Source organism: Theropithecus gelada, chromosome 4 (assembly GCF_003255815.1).
Source record: "Theropithecus gelada isolate Dixy chromosome 4, Tgel_1.0, whole genome shotgun sequence".
NCBI lineage: Eukaryota > Metazoa > Chordata > Mammalia > Primates > Cercopithecidae > Theropithecus > Theropithecus gelada.
In genome coordinates this window covers 14,996,360-15,015,026 of record NC_037671.1, presented here as the reverse complement: position 1 = coordinate 15,015,026, position 18,667 = coordinate 14,996,360, and the positions used below count along the sequence as shown (strand labels likewise).

The 18,667-nt window shown below is 45.8% G+C and overlaps 1 protein-coding gene across 2 annotated transcripts in view; it reads right to left on the bottom strand.

The window, feature by feature from the left end:
• Nucleotides 1-12,604, bottom strand: part of HIVEP1 (human immunodeficiency virus type I enhancer binding protein 1) — a 166,584-nt gene extending 153,980 nt beyond the window's left edge. The window contains exons 1-4 of one of the 2 annotated variants that reach the window (XM_025384158.1): nucleotides 12,448-12,604; nucleotides 12,284-12,332; nucleotides 11,402-11,997; nucleotides 4,596-4,738 (exon numbers count right to left, since the gene is read on the bottom strand). In XM_025384158.1, the coding sequence (XP_025239943.1) occupies nucleotides 4,596-4,635 (40 nt within the window). In that variant the 5' untranslated portion in view covers nucleotides 4,636-4,738; nucleotides 11,402-11,997; nucleotides 12,284-12,332; nucleotides 12,448-12,604. Of the gene's footprint in view, nucleotides 1-4,595; nucleotides 4,739-7,704; nucleotides 7,781-11,401; nucleotides 11,998-12,283; nucleotides 12,333-12,447 lie in introns of those variants that run through there. The other variant, XM_025384157.1, reaches the window with a different exon arrangement.
• Nucleotides 12,605-18,667: the final 6,063 nt, after the last annotated feature.

The window sequence follows — 18,667 nt, the reverse complement described above, 5'->3', positions numbered from 1 at the left end:
ACAGAAAATAAGGAAAAAAACTCAAAGAAGAGGTGAAATCTTTAGCAGAGACATCTCCCATACAGAGTAAGAAAATAGTAGAAATGGAAAAGGAGAAGAGGTACCTTCCAGAAAGATGACCAAGCACAGAAATACTGGATTTGCACACCGAGCTCCTGAAATGGCAAATGACTATGCACAAGATGCCGTGGAGAACAAGAAGGCCAACGGTGGAAAGCGACCCTATGTGTCAATCAAGGCCATCATCTGATCACATTCCTCAGTGCTACTTCTCACATTTTAAGGAATCTGGGCCGGGTGTGCTGGCTCACTCCTGTAATCCCAGCACTTTGAGGCGGGCGGATCACCTGAGGCTAGAAGTTTTGAGATCAGCCTGGCCAACATGGCGAAACTCTGTCTCTGCTAAAATACAAAAAAATTAGCCGGGCAAGGTGGCAGGCACCTGCAGTCCCAGCTGCTCAGGAGGCTGAGGCAGGAGAAGGACGTGAACCCGGGAGGTGGAGCTTGCAATGAGCCGAGATCGCACCACTGCACTCCAGCCTGGGTGACAGAGTGAGACTCCGTCTCAAAAAAAAAAAAAAAAATTCTGGTTCTCAGACCAGAAAAGAGTTCTCATGTTTTGCAGGGTGTTCAGAGCCAAATGAACTCAACCAATAAAAATGAAAAACAGCTACACCAATTTTCAAAACATGTTTTGCAAAAGGTTAATACTTAGTATTTTCCACACTGACTTCCAATCTTAAAGGAAATGAAGCTTTGAAACCCTAGGCCCAAACACAACTAAAATAAGTAACGCCTCTTTTCCTTTTTTTCAAAGCTTTGAAAACATATTCATGATAATGGGTGGCAAAACACAAACAGAGCCCTTTATCATGACAGAAGTGGCATGGAACCCCCTGCAAGCCACCAACTCCTCCATTCCACGTTACCCAAGAGTCCAAGCGAAGACCTGAGAAGGTGGTGGAGACAACCACAACCCCTCCGCAGAGCGGCGATGAGTAAGGAATGATGGCTGGGCGACACAGCGCTGCCCTGCTGTCAACTCACCAAGACCACGCGGAGGAGCCACCTCGTGCAGTCCAGTGACCCTTCTCCACCGAACCTAGGACAACATGCTAAGCCTTTCTTCTGAACACCAAGTGCTTCTCTCATGCTCTTTCAAAATTCTTCAACCTCACAAGGGATAGGTCGGTGTGAAAACTGCACAGGCCGTTGGGAAACAGGCATGGAGAACTGATTCTATCTGGTTTAACGCTGGGCCAAGGGTGAAGAGACTGAATTCAACAAAACCACAGTCCTACACAGTATACAGATCACCCATCAAGTCAGACACTGTCTCATTTATGTCCCCAATTTGTTTCCTGCCCTTAACCTAACAATTCTTCTTATGCTTTTTCTACGAAAGAACCTCTAGGAGCAAAAAAGTATACACTCTATCTCCTTATGAAAGCAGTCTGTGCAGGCCTAATTTTCAAATCCATGCAAACTTTCTATACTCTTCCACGATAGATCCTGGTATTGCACATTTTGACGCTTGTCTAATACTTTAATATGTGTATACGTGTGCACACACAGACAAGTATACGTATTTTTCCCCCAGGTAAAATTCACATTCCTGAAAGATACATGTTACCCTGTGGCTTTGCACATCCCTAGGGATATATCTGTCCCAGCAGGAGAACCAAGAATAAATCAAAGAAAGATTACATTCTAAGAGGTGAAACTGCCATGGAAGCATAAGAAAAATATAATTTGAGAAAGTATAAGGTATCTGTCTTTTAATACTGACTTAATTACCAAGCACAAGACAAGTATTTCAGACTAGTCCCCCCAGGAAGCCGAAAAAGAGGCGATGGGTTTCCTGAAAACTCCTGAGCTAACAGTAGAAACAACAGGGACAAGCAGGGCTGTGACTGCTCTTCTGGTCTCCCAATTTCCTCTCCCCTCATTTCTTATCTCATCGCATTAGAGATGTCTTCTAGTAAAGCAAAGCAGTGGATCACAGGTAGGGCACAGCAAAGCTGATATTCCAAACTGTCACAATGAGATATTAAAGACACGCTCAAAAATTAATCTCAGTAGCTGACAGTTACCTGCTTACTCTAACCCCCACATCACTCCCAGGGTCCTCACAGACATTGTGAGAAGGAAAGCCCCAGGTTTCTGTGTGTCACCGCTTAGCACCATCCCCTCTGTCACTTTGCTTACTCAGGGTTTCCCAGGGGCACCTCGAGTTTCACTCCCGTTCCCCACTGCTGAGTGAGCTACACTGGCTCAGAAGCCGCCTCTTCCCTGAAGTCATCCCCTTCCCCATCAGAAGTCCCACTGAAGTGGCTTGACTATGCTTACTAGGGCTAATCTATTTCAATCTTTTCTTTAGTGGCTGAGAGTTCTTAACTACCTTAGTCAAGCAACTTTCCAGACTCTCACAGACAAGTTAGACAAATTTATTTCAAGTTCTCCTTGAAAACTCTAAAAATATCTTAATTTCAGGAAAGAAGCAAGTTTTCTTATGAAAACTTTTAACTCTACATATGAAATGCAGGCTCAAATCTGAGGGCCTTTCCTGATCTGATTCCTCCTGATTCTCCCACTCCAGTCTCCTGCCTCTCTGTTGCCCTCTTGTCTCTCCTGAATAGAACTTCTCATGCTGTAGAAATGGAGAACAATTTAAAGTTGCTCAGAGTCCCCAAGTTACTTCACAAGCTCCTAACCCAGGATGAAATGCACTCACTTTGCCTCGTCAGCTTCGCAGATAATTTCCCAGCCTTAAGAACCAAATCCAGGTGTTAACTTTCCTTCCCTAAATCATCATTCTGCTTGACTCCGAACTGCGCCCCCTACAATGGAGACAAAATGATGACTCCCTACCTCTGTGGAATCTTCCTAGTGTTCATTTCTCACCACAGTACATAGTTATGTGTTTCCCTATCACCTCTCCATACTCCTTTTGGGATCTGTGTTTTATCATCATTTTATTGCTATCACAGGAACATGAAGTACATGAAGGTGGTAACAAACATGTGCTGAGTTGTACATTTATTTGATACAGAAAGGAAAAGAGCCTATGGCCTGCAAATCTGCATTTCTCAGGATAGTCATTTTATCTAGAATGTTATAAATATATATTTTAAATATGAAAAATGTTTAATATTTATGACCTAATAAATAACACCTTAAGATCAATCATGTACTCCTTCCTTCAACAAACATTTGGGCTGCCATTAGCTGCCAGAAACTGTGCTGGGCTAGGGCTGCTGCTTGCCTATATGCTGCACTTGTGCAAACTAGAACAGGGTGCCCTCCCTGGACAGATAAAGCAGGGCCCATGTTTCCAAATGCCCACCTCAGCTGGCACCCTTGGGTCTGGAGGCTTTTCCTACAGTAATAAATGAGAGTGAGTCTCTGGGGAGTTCAGATTCTAGTGACGGAGACAGGCAAACACACATTCAATTTTCAACGTTTTCTATATGACTGTAAAAAATCTGATTTCCATAGACTACACTTAATGTTCTCATGTAAATCTCCACCTCATTGAACACTGGTTACTATAATCATCAATTTGAACTTGGGCTGAGGCACCCGCCTGAGGCAACAGAGATTTCTAGACAGGAAACAAGTACTATTTCCAGATTCACAGAGGCCATAAAATTGACTACATTTTCAAAGATCACCTTATGGTAACTAGTCAAATTGATTTTACCAAGAAACATTTCAAATTAATCTATTTGATTTTTAAGTCACTTTTCCCCCTACATATACTTCAGAATTTTTTTTTTCTGTAATGATAAATATTTCATAAAATACCATACTCAGTTTGGAATTATTTGCTTTAATAGCTCTTTTTTTAACACTACTACCTGCTTATCTCCTGAAGTTTAATATAAAAGATAATTGCTATTCACCATTGATAAAACACATGAGAACAATACAAATCTTTTTAAACAATAAGCAAGAATACACTTACTTTTCTACTATTAAAAGTATTTGCAGTTGGGGGAAAACACACACTTTTCTCTCTCTATGTGAAATGTGTTATCATATACACATTTCTGAGCCACTGCTTCTTTGTGGAAAATAACTTAATTTGCCTCTGGCTTCTGCAAGTAACGGTCTGAGTGAATGCCTACAATTCTCTTCACTTCTTATCTTGTTAATCTAACTGATGGAGCAGTACAAAAATAAACCTCAAAAGAACTATGGAGGGGGAATGGAAAAAAAACATAAAATTCATAATGATCCAGTTGGAAAAGAATATTTAACCATTCATTTCAGATTCCTTGACCCAAATATGGTTCCTATCAACAAACAGCAACTTTCAGCCTTTAATACCCCATCTAATGGTCTGGAAGGAAGGACTGTAATTTCATCAAATTCAATTAATTCATTCAACAGATATTTATTACGTATCTCCTGAGAGACAGGAATTGTGCAGGACTTCATGTGGAATTGTTCATGTGGAAATGAACAAGAGAAACAGAGCTCGCCACCAGGCAGGGTCAACATCTAACAAACTGCCAATCCCGTCAACAAAGAGATACTTTTTACTAAAAGATTTACGGCAAGCCTTACTTCTACTTAATGCAAAGCCTTACCTCTTAGATTTCTGGGATGAATCTGTTTAGTTCGAGGCATCTTCTTTGAATCAGGGGCTTCTTTTTCTTCTTAAAAACTCTAGATAAAGCAAGTCACCAAAAGGCAGCTCCATAAACTCAACATACATCAATTAATCCATGTGCTAAAAAAAGAAAAAGAAAAAAAAACACAAAGAAGCACATTTTACTACCTCAGAAGAGAAAGATACTTTAAAAGTTATTGCCTAGCAGGGCACAAACCTAAACTCAAGAAAAAGTAACCAAGCTGGGCACCACTGCAAAAGATTACTCACTAACTTTTAATTAAACAGAGATCATTTTGTCAATATCTGGGACTTCTCATTAAGAAAACAGAAAAAAATCACAGTATCTTTATCCCACAAGAGTAGAAAAACTCACTTTGTGTTTTAAAACGACAATACCAGGAACAAGTAAAGTATCACATCAGGCTACAAAAGGATTATGTTATGCATATATAGTAAATCTGCCCATTCACAGGGGCAGGGACAATGTCTTGTTCATCTTGTTTTAGTTAACTCAGTTAATACAAGGGGTTCCTACTGTGGCTGCTCCAGTTATTCAAGACCTCTAGGTTCATGGTAGGACCACACTTTCTGCCTCACTTTGTTTCCCAGGAACGCGTGTGGAACTGTAGCTAACGACCTGTGAGTGGATGAGACTTCACTTTCAGGCTGGAGCATTTAGTTATTATCACAGCATGATCCTCCAGAGTTCTTCTCTCGCTGCCATGGGATCAGGACTGCTCCAGACAGCAAATCTGACACCACCACAAAGTCGAGCTCCAGCTAACCCATGTGATTGCACAGCATATGCCAGAAACACTTTCTTGTTTGCTTAAGTGAGGTTTGAGAGTTATTTGTTACTGCAGCATAACCTAGCCTGTCCTGACTTACACATTTTAAAACACAGTGATCTGAAATACAATAGGCCAAGACAAGAATGACCCAAAACAGGATCACCCATCTCCCCAAATCAGCCACCTCAGATTCTTCCACAAGATTCTCAAGGATCTTAAAGCTGAAATTTTAACTTACTGCAAGAAAACTGATAAGCAAAGCCTACTGTCACTGTTAAACATGAAACAATGTTTAGTCATTAAGCAAAGACACAAGAATAGAACAGTAGGGCTTAAAGCTCTTGTTATATGTGGTACTGTACAAGAGAACACTTATGAGCACCTACTATGTGCTTATGTACTTTCTACACATTCCCTAATTTAATCTGTTAACTAGGAACGTAGCTATCATTTACTCATTTTACAGATTAAAAAAAAAATAGGAGGATAAGTAATTTGTCCAAGATCAGCAACTAAAGAATGTGGTACTACATGACTCAGTTATATCCAGTGCTTATTTCTTTCGTGGAGCTGATAACATCTACTTTCAGGATTTCTTTCAAGAGGCACAGCAAGTCATGACTACTTATCTTGGTGTCAAACCAGAGTGGGTTCAAAGCCAGGCTTTACCCCTTACTGTGTGGCCTTGTTCAGGTTACTTAACCTCTCTGAAGATCAGATTTCCCAACTGTAAAACTAGGAAATACTATCCACCTCAGAAGGTTGTTATAAGGACTAAACTAAACATTGTAGACGCTTTGCCTGTCACACAAAAACGCTGAACTATTAATTCTCCCTAAGAAAGCCTATATGGGAAGAAATGCATCTAACATCCCAGTATAAGGTTTTAGAAATTTATGGTTTCATTATAGCAAAGAAATAGAAGGTAAAGAACGTTACAATTAACTTCAGTATTTTATCCCTGATCTGGCTGTATGTCAGCTCAGCACAATATTATTTGCAATCTTTAACTACATGGGAAAATAATACAAAAAATGATGGTCTAACTATTTCATCTAGCATTGTGCTAAGTGATCTATAAAAGATATGGTTTCTCAACTCCTTGCACCAAAGAAACATCCACTATCTAATTCAGGAAGGTTCTGATTCAATAAAGAATTGATATACATCTGTACCAAATAAATTGTATGAATGCTTAATACGTTCCTTATTAAACTTAAAGCTTTTAAATGGTAACGATATTTGGAAGTTTTTAAAGCGTGAACTCTGACTGTAATCCAATCATGTGATCCCATGGGATCCGGAGCATAAATGTAAAATATGCACATTCCCTGTCCGTAAAGGCTTTCTGCTACCCCGTTCACCGCCTACCCACTGTCCCTAGCTGTCCATCCCCTGTTTAAATCCTTGTGGGGGTAAGTGGATATTTCTAAAGACAGCAGCATTGTAGCGACTAGGACGAGTGATAAACCGTTCCTTTAAGGGAAAGAAATAAATTCTACATGGAGCAAAAACATGACACGATCAAAAAGCGTAAAGACAGTTGCAAGGAGAAAAAACATGAATGAATGTGGAGGGCGGAGCCTGGGAAAACCCCTCTGCAACGCTGCACTGAACAAAGCGCTTCGCATGCCAGGAGGAGGGGGGAATGGAAGTGCCAGCTCAGGAAGGAGCCTGGAGTGGATGCAGAGAGCTGAGGAGGAGGAGGAGGACGAGATGAGGCGAGCGCGGCAGCCCTGAGACTCCTCCTCGCCGCCAGCGCCGCCGCCGCCCCCTCCCCTCTCCAGCCAGCAACTCCTTCCCGATCCCGACCCCAAGGCGAGCCCGAGCCGACCCGCGCCCCAACCCACCGCCCCCTTCCCAACTGCTGCAGGCGCGCACTCCCAACCCGGAAAGAAACTACCCAGGTGGCCGGGAGTAAACAGGCACTTAGAGCAAAGAACGAAAGGGAAAGAAAGCCACAAAGCCGGGAGGTTGGGATGCCGAGGCCTGGTCTCCCTCACCCCCCACCCCTCTTGCAAAATGCGTCTGCGGCTGGAAGGCGGCTGGGGAGGCTGGGTCCCTCTGTACCTGCTCGGCTCGCGCGGGGCGAGGGCGCCCAGAAGTGCCAAGTGTCTCCCGCACGCAGCCATCCCCTCTGCAAGGTCGGCGGTTGCACACACACGCACACACACACACACGCGCGCCCGCACGCCCCCCGCCCGCCGAGGGGATGTGCTCCTGCCCCCCTCCCCGCTCCGCCCCGCCGCCCTCCCCAGCTGCAGCGTCCCCGCCGCGGAGCCCGCGCCGAACCTGCTGCCAGGACGCCCGGCGGAGCCGCTGCCGCTGCAGCCGGCCCTGGAGCTGCGCTGCTGATGGCGGCGGCCGCGGCTCGGGATCTCCGCGACCCCCGCGCGGCGGCGGCGGCGGCGGCGCCTGGGATCCCTCCTTCACTTGACAACCCCAAACACAAACATAACCTCCTACGGCGGCCGCCGCTCCCGGATCCCCCGCTCCGTCCGCCACCCCGCCGCCGCCCAGCAGCCGCCACGCTGAAGGCCGGCGACTGGCGCTCACACCACCCAGCGCTGAAATATTAAACAGGGGAGCGGGCCGGGGGGCGGGGGGGGAGCGCGGGGCGCGCGGGCGGGGGCCGCAGCCGCCGGGCGGAGGAGGCGGCGAAGCTCGCCGGCGCCCCAAGCCACGGCATGATCGCGGCCGCCAGGGAGCCGGGCAGCCGGGCTGGGGGGCGCGCGCCGCGGCAAGGCGGGCAGGCAGACCCTGGGGCCGCGGGGCCCGGGGCCGGGAAGACGGGCGCGGGCTTTACCTCTCCCCCAGGGCAGAGTAGGGCACGTTTAGCGTCTTTGGGGCCGGCGGGAGGAACGCTGGCCCGGCGGCGCGGGGGAGGCAGGGCGAAGGTCGGAGGCTTTCCCGCGGGTGGGCGGGGCGGCAGGGGATCCCCGGGGGCGGGAGGAGGGGAGGCCGCGGGCGGCGACGCGCGGGCGGGGGAGGGGGCGTCCCCGTGGTGGCTGGGGTTGAGGCCGGGGCGAGGGGCGGGGGGACGCCCAGGCGCCGGGGCCCAGCTGGGCCGGCGCGGCCGCCAGCTCTGCCCGGAGGTAGGGGCAGGATGGGCGCCCGGCCCGGCACGAACCCGGAGCCAGTGCCCCGGGTCTCCCCGGCGGGGCGGGCCCCAGACCGCGCCGGCCCCGCCACCCACCCGCCGCTTCGCCCCTCCCCGCCCCGCCCGGCCGAGCCGCCGCAGGGACGGGAGGGGGGAGCGGGAGGAGGTGGCGGCGCGGCCCGGGGGGGAGGGGCGGGGTTAGGGACGCGGGGGGCGGGAGCCAGGGGTCGCGACGCCTGGGGAGCCAGCACCCGGCGGGGGCGGAGGGGCGGACCCGGCCAGTCACGCGGTCCCGGGAAGGCCTGGCCGGGTCGCTCAGTTGGGGGCGGTTGGTCCGGGAAGAGGGGCGGGGCGGGCGGGGCCGTAGTTTCTCTTTACCGTCTCTTTACTTTCTACAGCAGGATGTGGGCCGGCCGCTGACGTCATGGGGTCTCCCGGCCCCGCCCCTCGCCCGGGCCGAATGGGGGAGGGGGAGGCTCAGGGGCGGGGGGGACCCCAAGGGGGTTTCCTCAGCAACGCGTAGAAGGAAGGGGAAAGTCATTGTGAAACTTGAAACTCATTAACTTTGAAAAACAACTTTTAAAAAAAAGGAGGGGGGCGGGGTGTTGGTTTGGAGAGTGGAAGGGGACATATTATTAACCCTGAACTGAAACCACTTTTTGGTGGCGGATGTTCTATTAAAAGAGCGAGGAAAGCCAAGGTTATTCCAGAGGCCGCTCCAAAGCCCCGCTGGTGCTTCCCAGTGCCGAAGCTGCGAGCGCAATTAACCCCTGCCTGACAGCCTGACAGCTTATAGGGCCGACCCGGGAGGGGACTTCGGGGACAGAAAAGGGGGTGCGGGGCTGGTCGTCGGACATGGGCTCTAGGGACGCAGGGGAGAGCGTGAACGGGGAAGAGGGAGTAATTAGCATGAACCAGGGTGTGACCCTGGCTGCTAGAAAGCAGTAGAGGAAGCAAGGAGTGGAAATCCATGGCAAAGCAGTGAAGAGGGGCTGAACCGGGGTTACGAAGAAGGTTTTCAGGGTTGGACCTAAAGAACGTTCGCAGTTTGGGGCACAGAAATTCAACACGTCCACCTCAAGAAGCAGGCAAAAGTGGCTGGTTTACCCGGCCACCTCAAACTTGAGAGGAATAAGGTGAAACAAAACTGATGCAAAAAAAAAAAAAAAAATCCCTGATGAAACTAAACTGTTTTCCCCTTTTAAGGAATAAAAATGCTAAACGACCATACACCCACTAAGACAGCTGGCCATCTGTGCAAACTTGAATTGTTTTGTTCCCGTGGGCTTCCATAACGACGTCTAGGTTTTTCCTGCTAGAGTTGACCCCTAAAATTCCCCTGAGGAAATCGTACCTCTGGCTCATTTGAGCTAAGAAAAGCTCAAACCACCAGAATGGGAATGATTAAAAATGGAATACTCAGTAATGGCGAGTGTGTAGCCAAAAATAATATCATGTAAAGGGAGAAATATGCCTACTACAAAGTAAATTTGGTTATAAAAGCAAAGATCATCCAACTGTGTACATGTACAATTATGTCTAGCATACTAATGCTAACCCTACAATGAAATAATGCAATTTTTATTTTCACTGTGATATAACCATCTCTCTTTTGTGAAATGAAACGATATCCAATAGGTTGCAATCACCAAAAAAGTATATAATGTAACTTCCCAACTGGGTTATTTGAATCAAAAAATAAACATGCGTTTAACTGTGAACGTATAGCTATTAATCTGTCAGGAGTAAGGTAATTTGATAATGAGTGGAGTTTGTATCACTTCGGAAGTGAAAAATGCTAACTGAATGAATAACGTTTAACCCAAGAATTGTTGAGCACAACATACTGTCAACACAATGTTTATGTAGGATTCAGCGTTACTACGAACTTTCCAACAAAACATCCATGCAATTTTGAATTATAATAGGTAAATTTTGACATTTCAACTATTTCCTTGAGCAGCAAACATATTAAACTTTTATTTGAAATATATACAATACAGAATAGTTTCCTAGTAAGTTTTTGAATTTTCTAAATGCAGTTGTTTTCCTAATTCTGCCTTCACTTCTTCCTAGATATCAGGATGCAGAGAAATCTGGCTATACTATAAAGTAGCTTCTTTAGGCTTGTTTTGTGGCAAATCCAATATATTTTCTCAAAATGTATCAAATAAACAGCGTGGGAAAAAAAATGAAGCAGAGGGTGAATGTAGAGGATGAATGTGAATGGTAAACTGCAGTTTCAACTGTCAAAAATCCTGGGACAATGGGGGAGCGAGTGACCATTCTCTGCCCCCCAAAAAGAGGGGGCTCCAAGGGAACCATTTCTCTATGGCTCCATCCCCACCGGCCGCGTGAATGCTTCTGGAGCCCCCCTTCGGGAAAGTGGGGTTCGAGGGAGGACAGTGTCACTGAAAAGCTCAACACACGTTTTTCTTGGCGAACAGTTTGGAGAGGGCACAAAGTCCACCCCGGCCCCGCGTCCACTGGGCCCGCGCCACCCTGCCCGCCCCCGCCGCTGCGTCCGCGGCTCCGGTTCCCACGCGGCCGCCCGGCCTGGCCCGGCTCAGGCTCCCCCCTGGCGCGGCCCCGCGGCCCCGGCCCTCCGCCCAGCGCGCGGCCCGGCAGCGCTGCCGCCACCGCCACCGCCACGCGGAGATCCCGGAGGTTCCTCCCCGCCGGCCGCCGGGTCACGCCGCCCGTCCCTCCCCTCGGCCCTCCGCCCTCCGCCCTCCGCGCGTGCTGGGCTTTCCCGTCCACCGGCCGAATCCCCTCCTCCTCTGGACGACCCGGCGACAAAACCTTCCCCGCACGCCCTGCCAACTCTGCCCCACGCCCAGGCTCTTCCCAAGCCAGGCGTTAGACAAAAGAACCGAGAGAAAAACTTACCCGAACTGCAACGCAAAAGTCTGATCCAAAGCTTCCTGGGTTTAACTTTTAATTTTAAAAACAACAAAAGCAGAAACCAAAAGCCTCCTAGGTTGCAAGTGGGCGTGAGAGGAAATGCTAGAGGGAGGCGCTTCATTCCCCGGGCTGCCTGTGCCCCCCTTTCTGGCCCCTGCCCGGGGCTTTGATGTTATCTAGTGCACCGCCTCCATCGGTTTCTACCTTGGGCTCTGCGCCGCTGAGAAGATAGACAGATCTTCCGCACTTCATATGCAGGTTCTGAGAGAGGCAAGCAGGTAGTCGCGGCAAAGGACCCACACTCCTTAGCCCCGCAATGAAAGAGGAACATTTGCACGGGCTTCCCGTTGTTACCTGGACTGAAATGAACAATACCCCTCTAGTGATCCTGGAGACTTACACCATGTGGTCTTTCCTGTTAGACGCACAGAGGGAGGCCTCCTACATTAGATTCATTTTCCCTCCACCCGTAGCACAAACTTGTAAGATGGTGGTGGAGTATGTTTCCTGAGGCTTTGTTCGGGTTTTAGATCTCAGTTTGGAAGGTAAATATTATCTCCCTTCTGAGACAGTCCTGCAGCCTTGAAGAGACAAGAATAAACCTCTAAAAGCAACAAATTCTATAACATGCTTCACATACACCATAAATTCCCTTATGGGTCAAAATATCCGCACACCTTTCCCCTCACATTATGGAAAGCTTGTAACTGTTGATTTTCTCTTGTTTGGACACTAGCAGACACTGGATATAGTTTTTCATTAGGTTAGCAGTCTCGGGACCATCACTAACAAAGCACTACAAAGGATTTTTTTTTTTTAACAGATTAGTCATAAAGAAGGATGGCAGTGTCTAGCAAGCAGGCTTACCTGTGCCTCCACTTTACACCAACAGAAGCTTGTGTTCAGGCCTTGCCCTCTGGGAGATTACAAATTAATGGAGACAGGATAAACACATGGAAAAATACCTAGAGGGAAATAAAAGATATAAGAGGCTTATAAACAGAGCCAATGAAAGTTGTACAGTTATTTACATGATCGCTGAGAGGCTTCCGCTTGAGTAGAGGACAGGGTGAGCAGAGTCCCATCCTGAGGGTGAGTTCTCAGTGGGATATTGAAGGAGAGAAAGTTCACGATTTGGCAGTGGTGGAAGTACAGCATTCTAGAGGAGGGAAATAACTGGAAGGTGAGAGCAAGTGAACTTGTGTGTGTGATGGTTTTTCCACCGAGAGCAGAACGTCTAAGCAAATGGGAAACAAGTAACACCCACACCACGACACTTTTGAGAGTGAAAGGGAAGGTATTAATAATTATACTTAGGGCCGGGCGCAGAGGCTCACACCTGTAATCCCAGCACTTTGGGAGGCCGAGGCGGGCGGATCACAAGGTCAGGAGATCGAGACCATCCTGGATAACATGGTGAAACCCCGTCTCTACTAAAAATACAAAAATTAGCCAGGCGTGGTGGCGGACGCCTGTAGTCCCAGCTACTCGGAGGCTGAGGCAGGAGAATGGCGTGAACCCGGCAGGCAGAGCTTGCAGTGAGCCGAGATCGCGCCACTGCATTCCAGCCTAGGCGACAGAGCCAGACTCCGTCTCAAAAAAAAAAAAAAATATATATATATATATATATATAAATGTACACACACACTCAGATGAGAGGTGTACACCTGGATTGCCCCAGGGCCAATGGGAAGGATGGGTTCTCTGGTAATGAACTAGGAAGATAGAATGGGCAGGCAACAGGCAACCAGAGAAGAGCTTACTCAGTCATCATTTGGAAGGAATTAAGACATGATATTACAAACAGTTGGTAGCCGTTTGGAGACATCTGGCCTGAGAATGGTCTTTTTAAGGACAGTTATTGTTACTGATGGATTTAGGATCGATACGGAGGCTGGTTACAAAAACCGCAGTAACATTAGCAGTTATAATAATGGTAGTGGTAGTAATCAACAGTTATCGAGAGCTTGCGACTTGCCATGTTTTCCTATATGAACTCATTGAATCCCTGCCATAAACCTACACTGTAGATGAAGCAACAGAGGCTTAGAAATGCTACATAGTCTTCCAGGAGCTACAGAGCTGGTAAATGATAGAGCTATGATGGGGATCAAGAAAATATTCAGATGCTCAAAGTTTAAAGATTATATTTTGTGAAAACCAGATTTCAATAACTGTATAATATTCTACATCAATGGAGCAAATAAGAAAAGGGAATTTTAAAAAGTTTTTCAAATTTCAATGTGTCATGAAAATGACGGTCATCCTGGCATGGTGTGAGGCTTAGGGGAAAGCAGATAAAATGTCTTCAATTTTAGCCATGTCTAGTTTTTAGAAAGATGATTTAATTCACATTTATGCCAGTACTGATACTGTTACCTGTAGGAGACATACTATTAGAGGAAACCACGTCTCATTGAAAAGCCTCTCTTTCAATGACAAGTAATGACAGTTTAATGGGTATTATTTGGTGTACTATCTGTAAAGAGGGGAAAGAAAACTAGATGTGATTGATACTTGCAGTTCCTGAAAGAATTCCTCATAAGCTATGTCCACAAGTGGCATACTGAGGAACCCTAGAAGAAGAATAGCATTCAATGAAGATGACCCAACCCTATCTGTAATCTAACAAGGTGGTATTTTTATTACAGTGGGCCCTGAGCTAATACAGTGTCCCACAGTTCTAGAGGCTGGGAGTTCAAGATCAAGGCATCGGCAAGGTTGGCTTTCTCTGAGGCCTCTCTTCTTGGCTTGTAGACTGCCACCTTCTCTCTGTGTCCTCACATGGCCTTTCCCAGATGTAGTGCATGTACAGAGAGAGGGAGGAAAAAAGAGAGAGAAAGGGAGAGAGAGAATGCGCACACTGGCTCTTTGGTGTCTCTTCTTTTAAGGTCGCTAATCCCATTAGATCAGGACCCCACCCTTATTACCTAATTTAACCTTAATTACCTCCTAAAGACTCTATCTCCAGATACAGTCACATTGGGGGTTAGGGCTTCAACATGTCAATTGGCATGCTGGGGGAACAAATCAGTTCCGTAGCAGATACCAAGAGTATATTTACATAGAATTGTAGATAGAGTTGATGCCAGCCTAGGAAAGGGGCTTGTCAGTTGCTTGAGGAGGAGCTGAAGGACTTCATTCTAGACTTTCTTATTTCCATGAAGAATTACTCCTAAATAACTTGTTGTGTAAATATTCTTTCACATTTTTAGTAAAATGGTTGTCAAACTTCTTGTGGAAAGCCGTCTTGGTGCACACCTTTATTGCGCTATAAATAAAGTGATTTTGTCGATTGCCGAAGGATTTAAGGGTCTTATTTTCCCCATTGTAATCACAATCTGAACACAGGTAAATTAAACATGATCTGTCCTATCTCAAGTGTGGATACCCCCTCCCCTACCCCATAGTCTCCGCCTCATCCTTCCATTAATTTCCTTTATAAAATCGCACAGTCTACACTTGTCTTATTGGTTTCCATGTTTATTATCTCTCAACCCTCCACTAGACTATGAGGGCCGTGAGTGTAGTGGCCACGCTTTGTTCCTCTCTGTCTCCCCAGCACCTAGAACAGTGCTGAAATAAATGTGTGTTGAATGAATGTTGTAGTTTGAGGCCTGCTTACCTTCCAGTTTAGTTGCTAAGCCTTTCATATCAACTTAACTGCTTTCTTGCTTTTTCATTTTTCTTTAAACATCCTTTTTAAAATTTCTGGACTCAAAGTTATTATATATAACAGAGTTAAAGGGGATCTGCTTATTTTATAGACTGGGAAGCCAATATAAGGAGTAGTCATGTGAAATAAATGACAGCATCACCAGGTGGTTCCTGGTAGAGCTTGACTAGAGAGCTCCCAGTCCATCCTCCCTCTCCCTTTCTTCCTGCTCCCAAATCCTTCCCCTTTTATGCCTTTCGGAATTGTCACCAGAAACTCCATTGCCTTTTGCTTGCTCTTAATCTTCATTCCTAGATTTTTTTAAAAAGTTTCTTCTCTGCTGTAGTTTTGATAGAGGTTCCATGGCTTAAACATGTAGTATGGATGGAAGGAAAGAAGGGAGGGAGGGAAGGAGAGAGGGAAAGAGTGAATATATGTGTATAAAATTAAGAAAACGCCAGGCACAATAGTTGACGCCTGTAATCACTGCACTTTGGGAGTCTAAGAGGGGCCGATTGCTTGAGCCAGGAGTTTGAGACCAGCCTGGGCAACATGGGGTAACCCTGTCTCTAAAAAAAATACAAAAAATTAGCCAGGCATGGTGGCATGCACCTGTAGTTCCAGCTGCTTAGGAGGCTGAGTTGGGAGGATCCCTTGAGCCTGGGAAATCAAGGCTGCAATGAGCTGTGATCGCACCACTGCACTCCAGCCTGGGCTACAGAACGAGACCCTCTCTCCAAAAAAAAAGAAAAAAAGAAATTAAGAAAAAATATGGCAGAGTAAGGGTTCAAAAAAGTGATTTATAAGAAAAACTATGAAACATGTACTTCTGGCTTATTCAATCCGCATTCCTTACCTTTTCTGAGTTGCTATGATATTTTATTTAAAGAGGATTAAAAATCAGGCATATTTTCAGTAACTAACAGAGAACTACTTAGTAATATTCTTCTGCCCTAGAGACAATTTACCAGTTCCAGAGTCTCGTACTAATAAAGAGTATATATTATGCACATACAAAGAGGCAACATCGTGACTAAAAGCATGGGCTTAAGAGCCAGCAAGCCTGGGTTGAAGCCCAGATCTGCCAGCTGCATAATTTGGGGCTATTTTTTTGACCTTCCTGTGCCTCCGTTTTCTGATCTGTAAAGTAAATGCAATTGGAGTCTTCACAGAATAGCTGTGAATATTAGATGAATTGGTGTTTGGAAAGTGCTGAAACAGTGCCTATCACATAGTTACAATGATCCCTCAGTGTTGACCAATGCTTTATTACATGTTTCGCACCAGACTAAGTGTGCTTTACATGTGTTATGCTTTAAACCTTGAAATAAGTCTCTGGAGACTTATCCCGAGAGGACCTGACAACCAAATCTAACACGATCCTTGATGGGATCCTGGAATAGAGAGAAGACATTAATGGAAAAACTGTTGACATCCAGATAAAGTCTGGAGTGTAGTTAATAGTAATGTCCCAATGTCAATTTCTTATTTTTGACAAATGTATCCTGGTAATGTAAGATGTTAACAATGAAGTAAACAGTAAGCGCATATGTACAGGGCTCTCTGTACAATCTTTATAAATTTTCTGTAAAGCTAAAATTATTCCAAAATGAAGTTTATTTTTTAAAAGCACCAATAACCTGCTGCTACAAACACCATTACCCATGTTTTCCTGATGAAGGAACTCAGGCTTGGGTTAAGTACCAAGCCAAAGGTACAACTAGAGCTGGCCTCACAGGGACCCTGATTGTCTGCAGAGAAGACCACATCCTAAATCCCTAGGCTACCCCACCACCCAGTAAGTCTGAGATTTGTTTTATATTCTCATTTGTGGCAGGCTGGGATCTGGAAAAGCAGGTGTGACCTAAACACAGTTATGAAACAAATAATGTTTTTCCTTAAGCTCCCTTTCTCTTCTTTCAGATTCAGTTCCCACCCTGATGGCCTGTCTACTACAACCTGATTTCAGGTTTAAAAAAAATTATATATGTACATATGAAAAAAATACATGCACACATCTATGTATAATTCACCTTTCTATAGTTTCAATTACCCACCGTTAACCACAGTCCTAAAATATTACAGTATTTTAAGAGAGAGAGAGAGAGAGACCATATTCATATATGACTTTTATTACAGTATATTGTTACAATTGTTCTAGTGTTAGTTATTGCTAATTTATAACTGTGTCTACTTTTTAAATTAAACTTTATCATAGCTATGTATGTATAGAAAAAAACAGTATATATGGGCCGGGCACAGTGGCTCATGCCTATAATCCTAGCACTTTGGGAGGCCGAACAGGCAGATCACCTGAGGTCAGGAGTTCAAGACCAGCCTGGCCAATATGGTGAAACCCTATCTCCACTAAAAATACAAAAAAAATTAGCCAGATGCAGTGGTGCACACCTGTAATCCCAGCTACTCGGGAGGCTGAGGCAGGAGAATTGCTTGAACCCAGGAGGCGGAGGTTGCGGTGAGCCGAGATCATGCCACTGCATTCCAGCCTGGGCGACAGAGCGAGAATTTGTCTCAAGAAATAAAAAGAAATCAAAAAACAGTATATATATATATATATAGAGAGAGAGAGAGAGAGAGAGAGGTTTTGGTACTATCTGAGGTTTCAGGCATCCACTGTGTGTCTTGAAACATATTTTATAAATGAAACTTGAAACTGTTTTTTATATATATATATAGAAACTTTGTGTATATATACACACATACACACCTATATGCACACACCTATATTATATGTTTATGTATGTACATACATTTTAATAAGGGTTGTGTTTATATGTCTGTATTTGTGGGATTTCAGCCTCAGTAGATGGGTATACTGGGCACCTGGACCAGACTACAGGACAGCATTCCACACAATTCTAAAGCATTTCAAATTTCCCATCTAAATCATTAATTATAAATAACCTTTCCTTGTTGTTAATAAACTCCCAACACCACAACTTCACCTCCACTAGCTTTACAGGTACCCCTTTTTTTGCAAACACATCTCAGTTTCCAATATCTACCTCCTACATTAACATCTATTTCCCCAAACCTTACCAGATCTCAAACTCACCAGCTTCTGACTCTGTAAATATGTTGCCAACATAAAAAGCTTCCTCCAAATGCCTGCTCAGTGGATCAAATTTTGCAGATGAATTGTTTCTGGTAAACAACACTTAAACCACTCATTTTTTCCCTTCCCTAAACTTTCTGCTATACTATTCCATACTATTTCGTTTGTAAAAGCACACGAGGCCGGGCGCGGTGGCTCAAGCCTGTAATCCCAGCACTTTGGGAGGCCGAGACGGGCGGATCACGAGGTCGGGAGATCGAGACCATCCTGGCTAACACGGTGAAACCCCGTCTCTACTAAAAAATACAAAAAACTAGCCGGGCGAGGTGGCGGGCGCCTGTAGTCCCAGCTACTCGGGAGGCTGAGGCAGGAGAATGGCGTGAACCCGGGAGGCGGAGCTTGCAGTGAGCCGAGATCCGGCCACTGCACTCCAGCCTGGGCGACAGAGCGAGACTCCGTCTCAAAAAAAAAAAAAAAAAAAAAAAAAAAGCACAAGATTAAATTTCCAGTTTTGAATGTA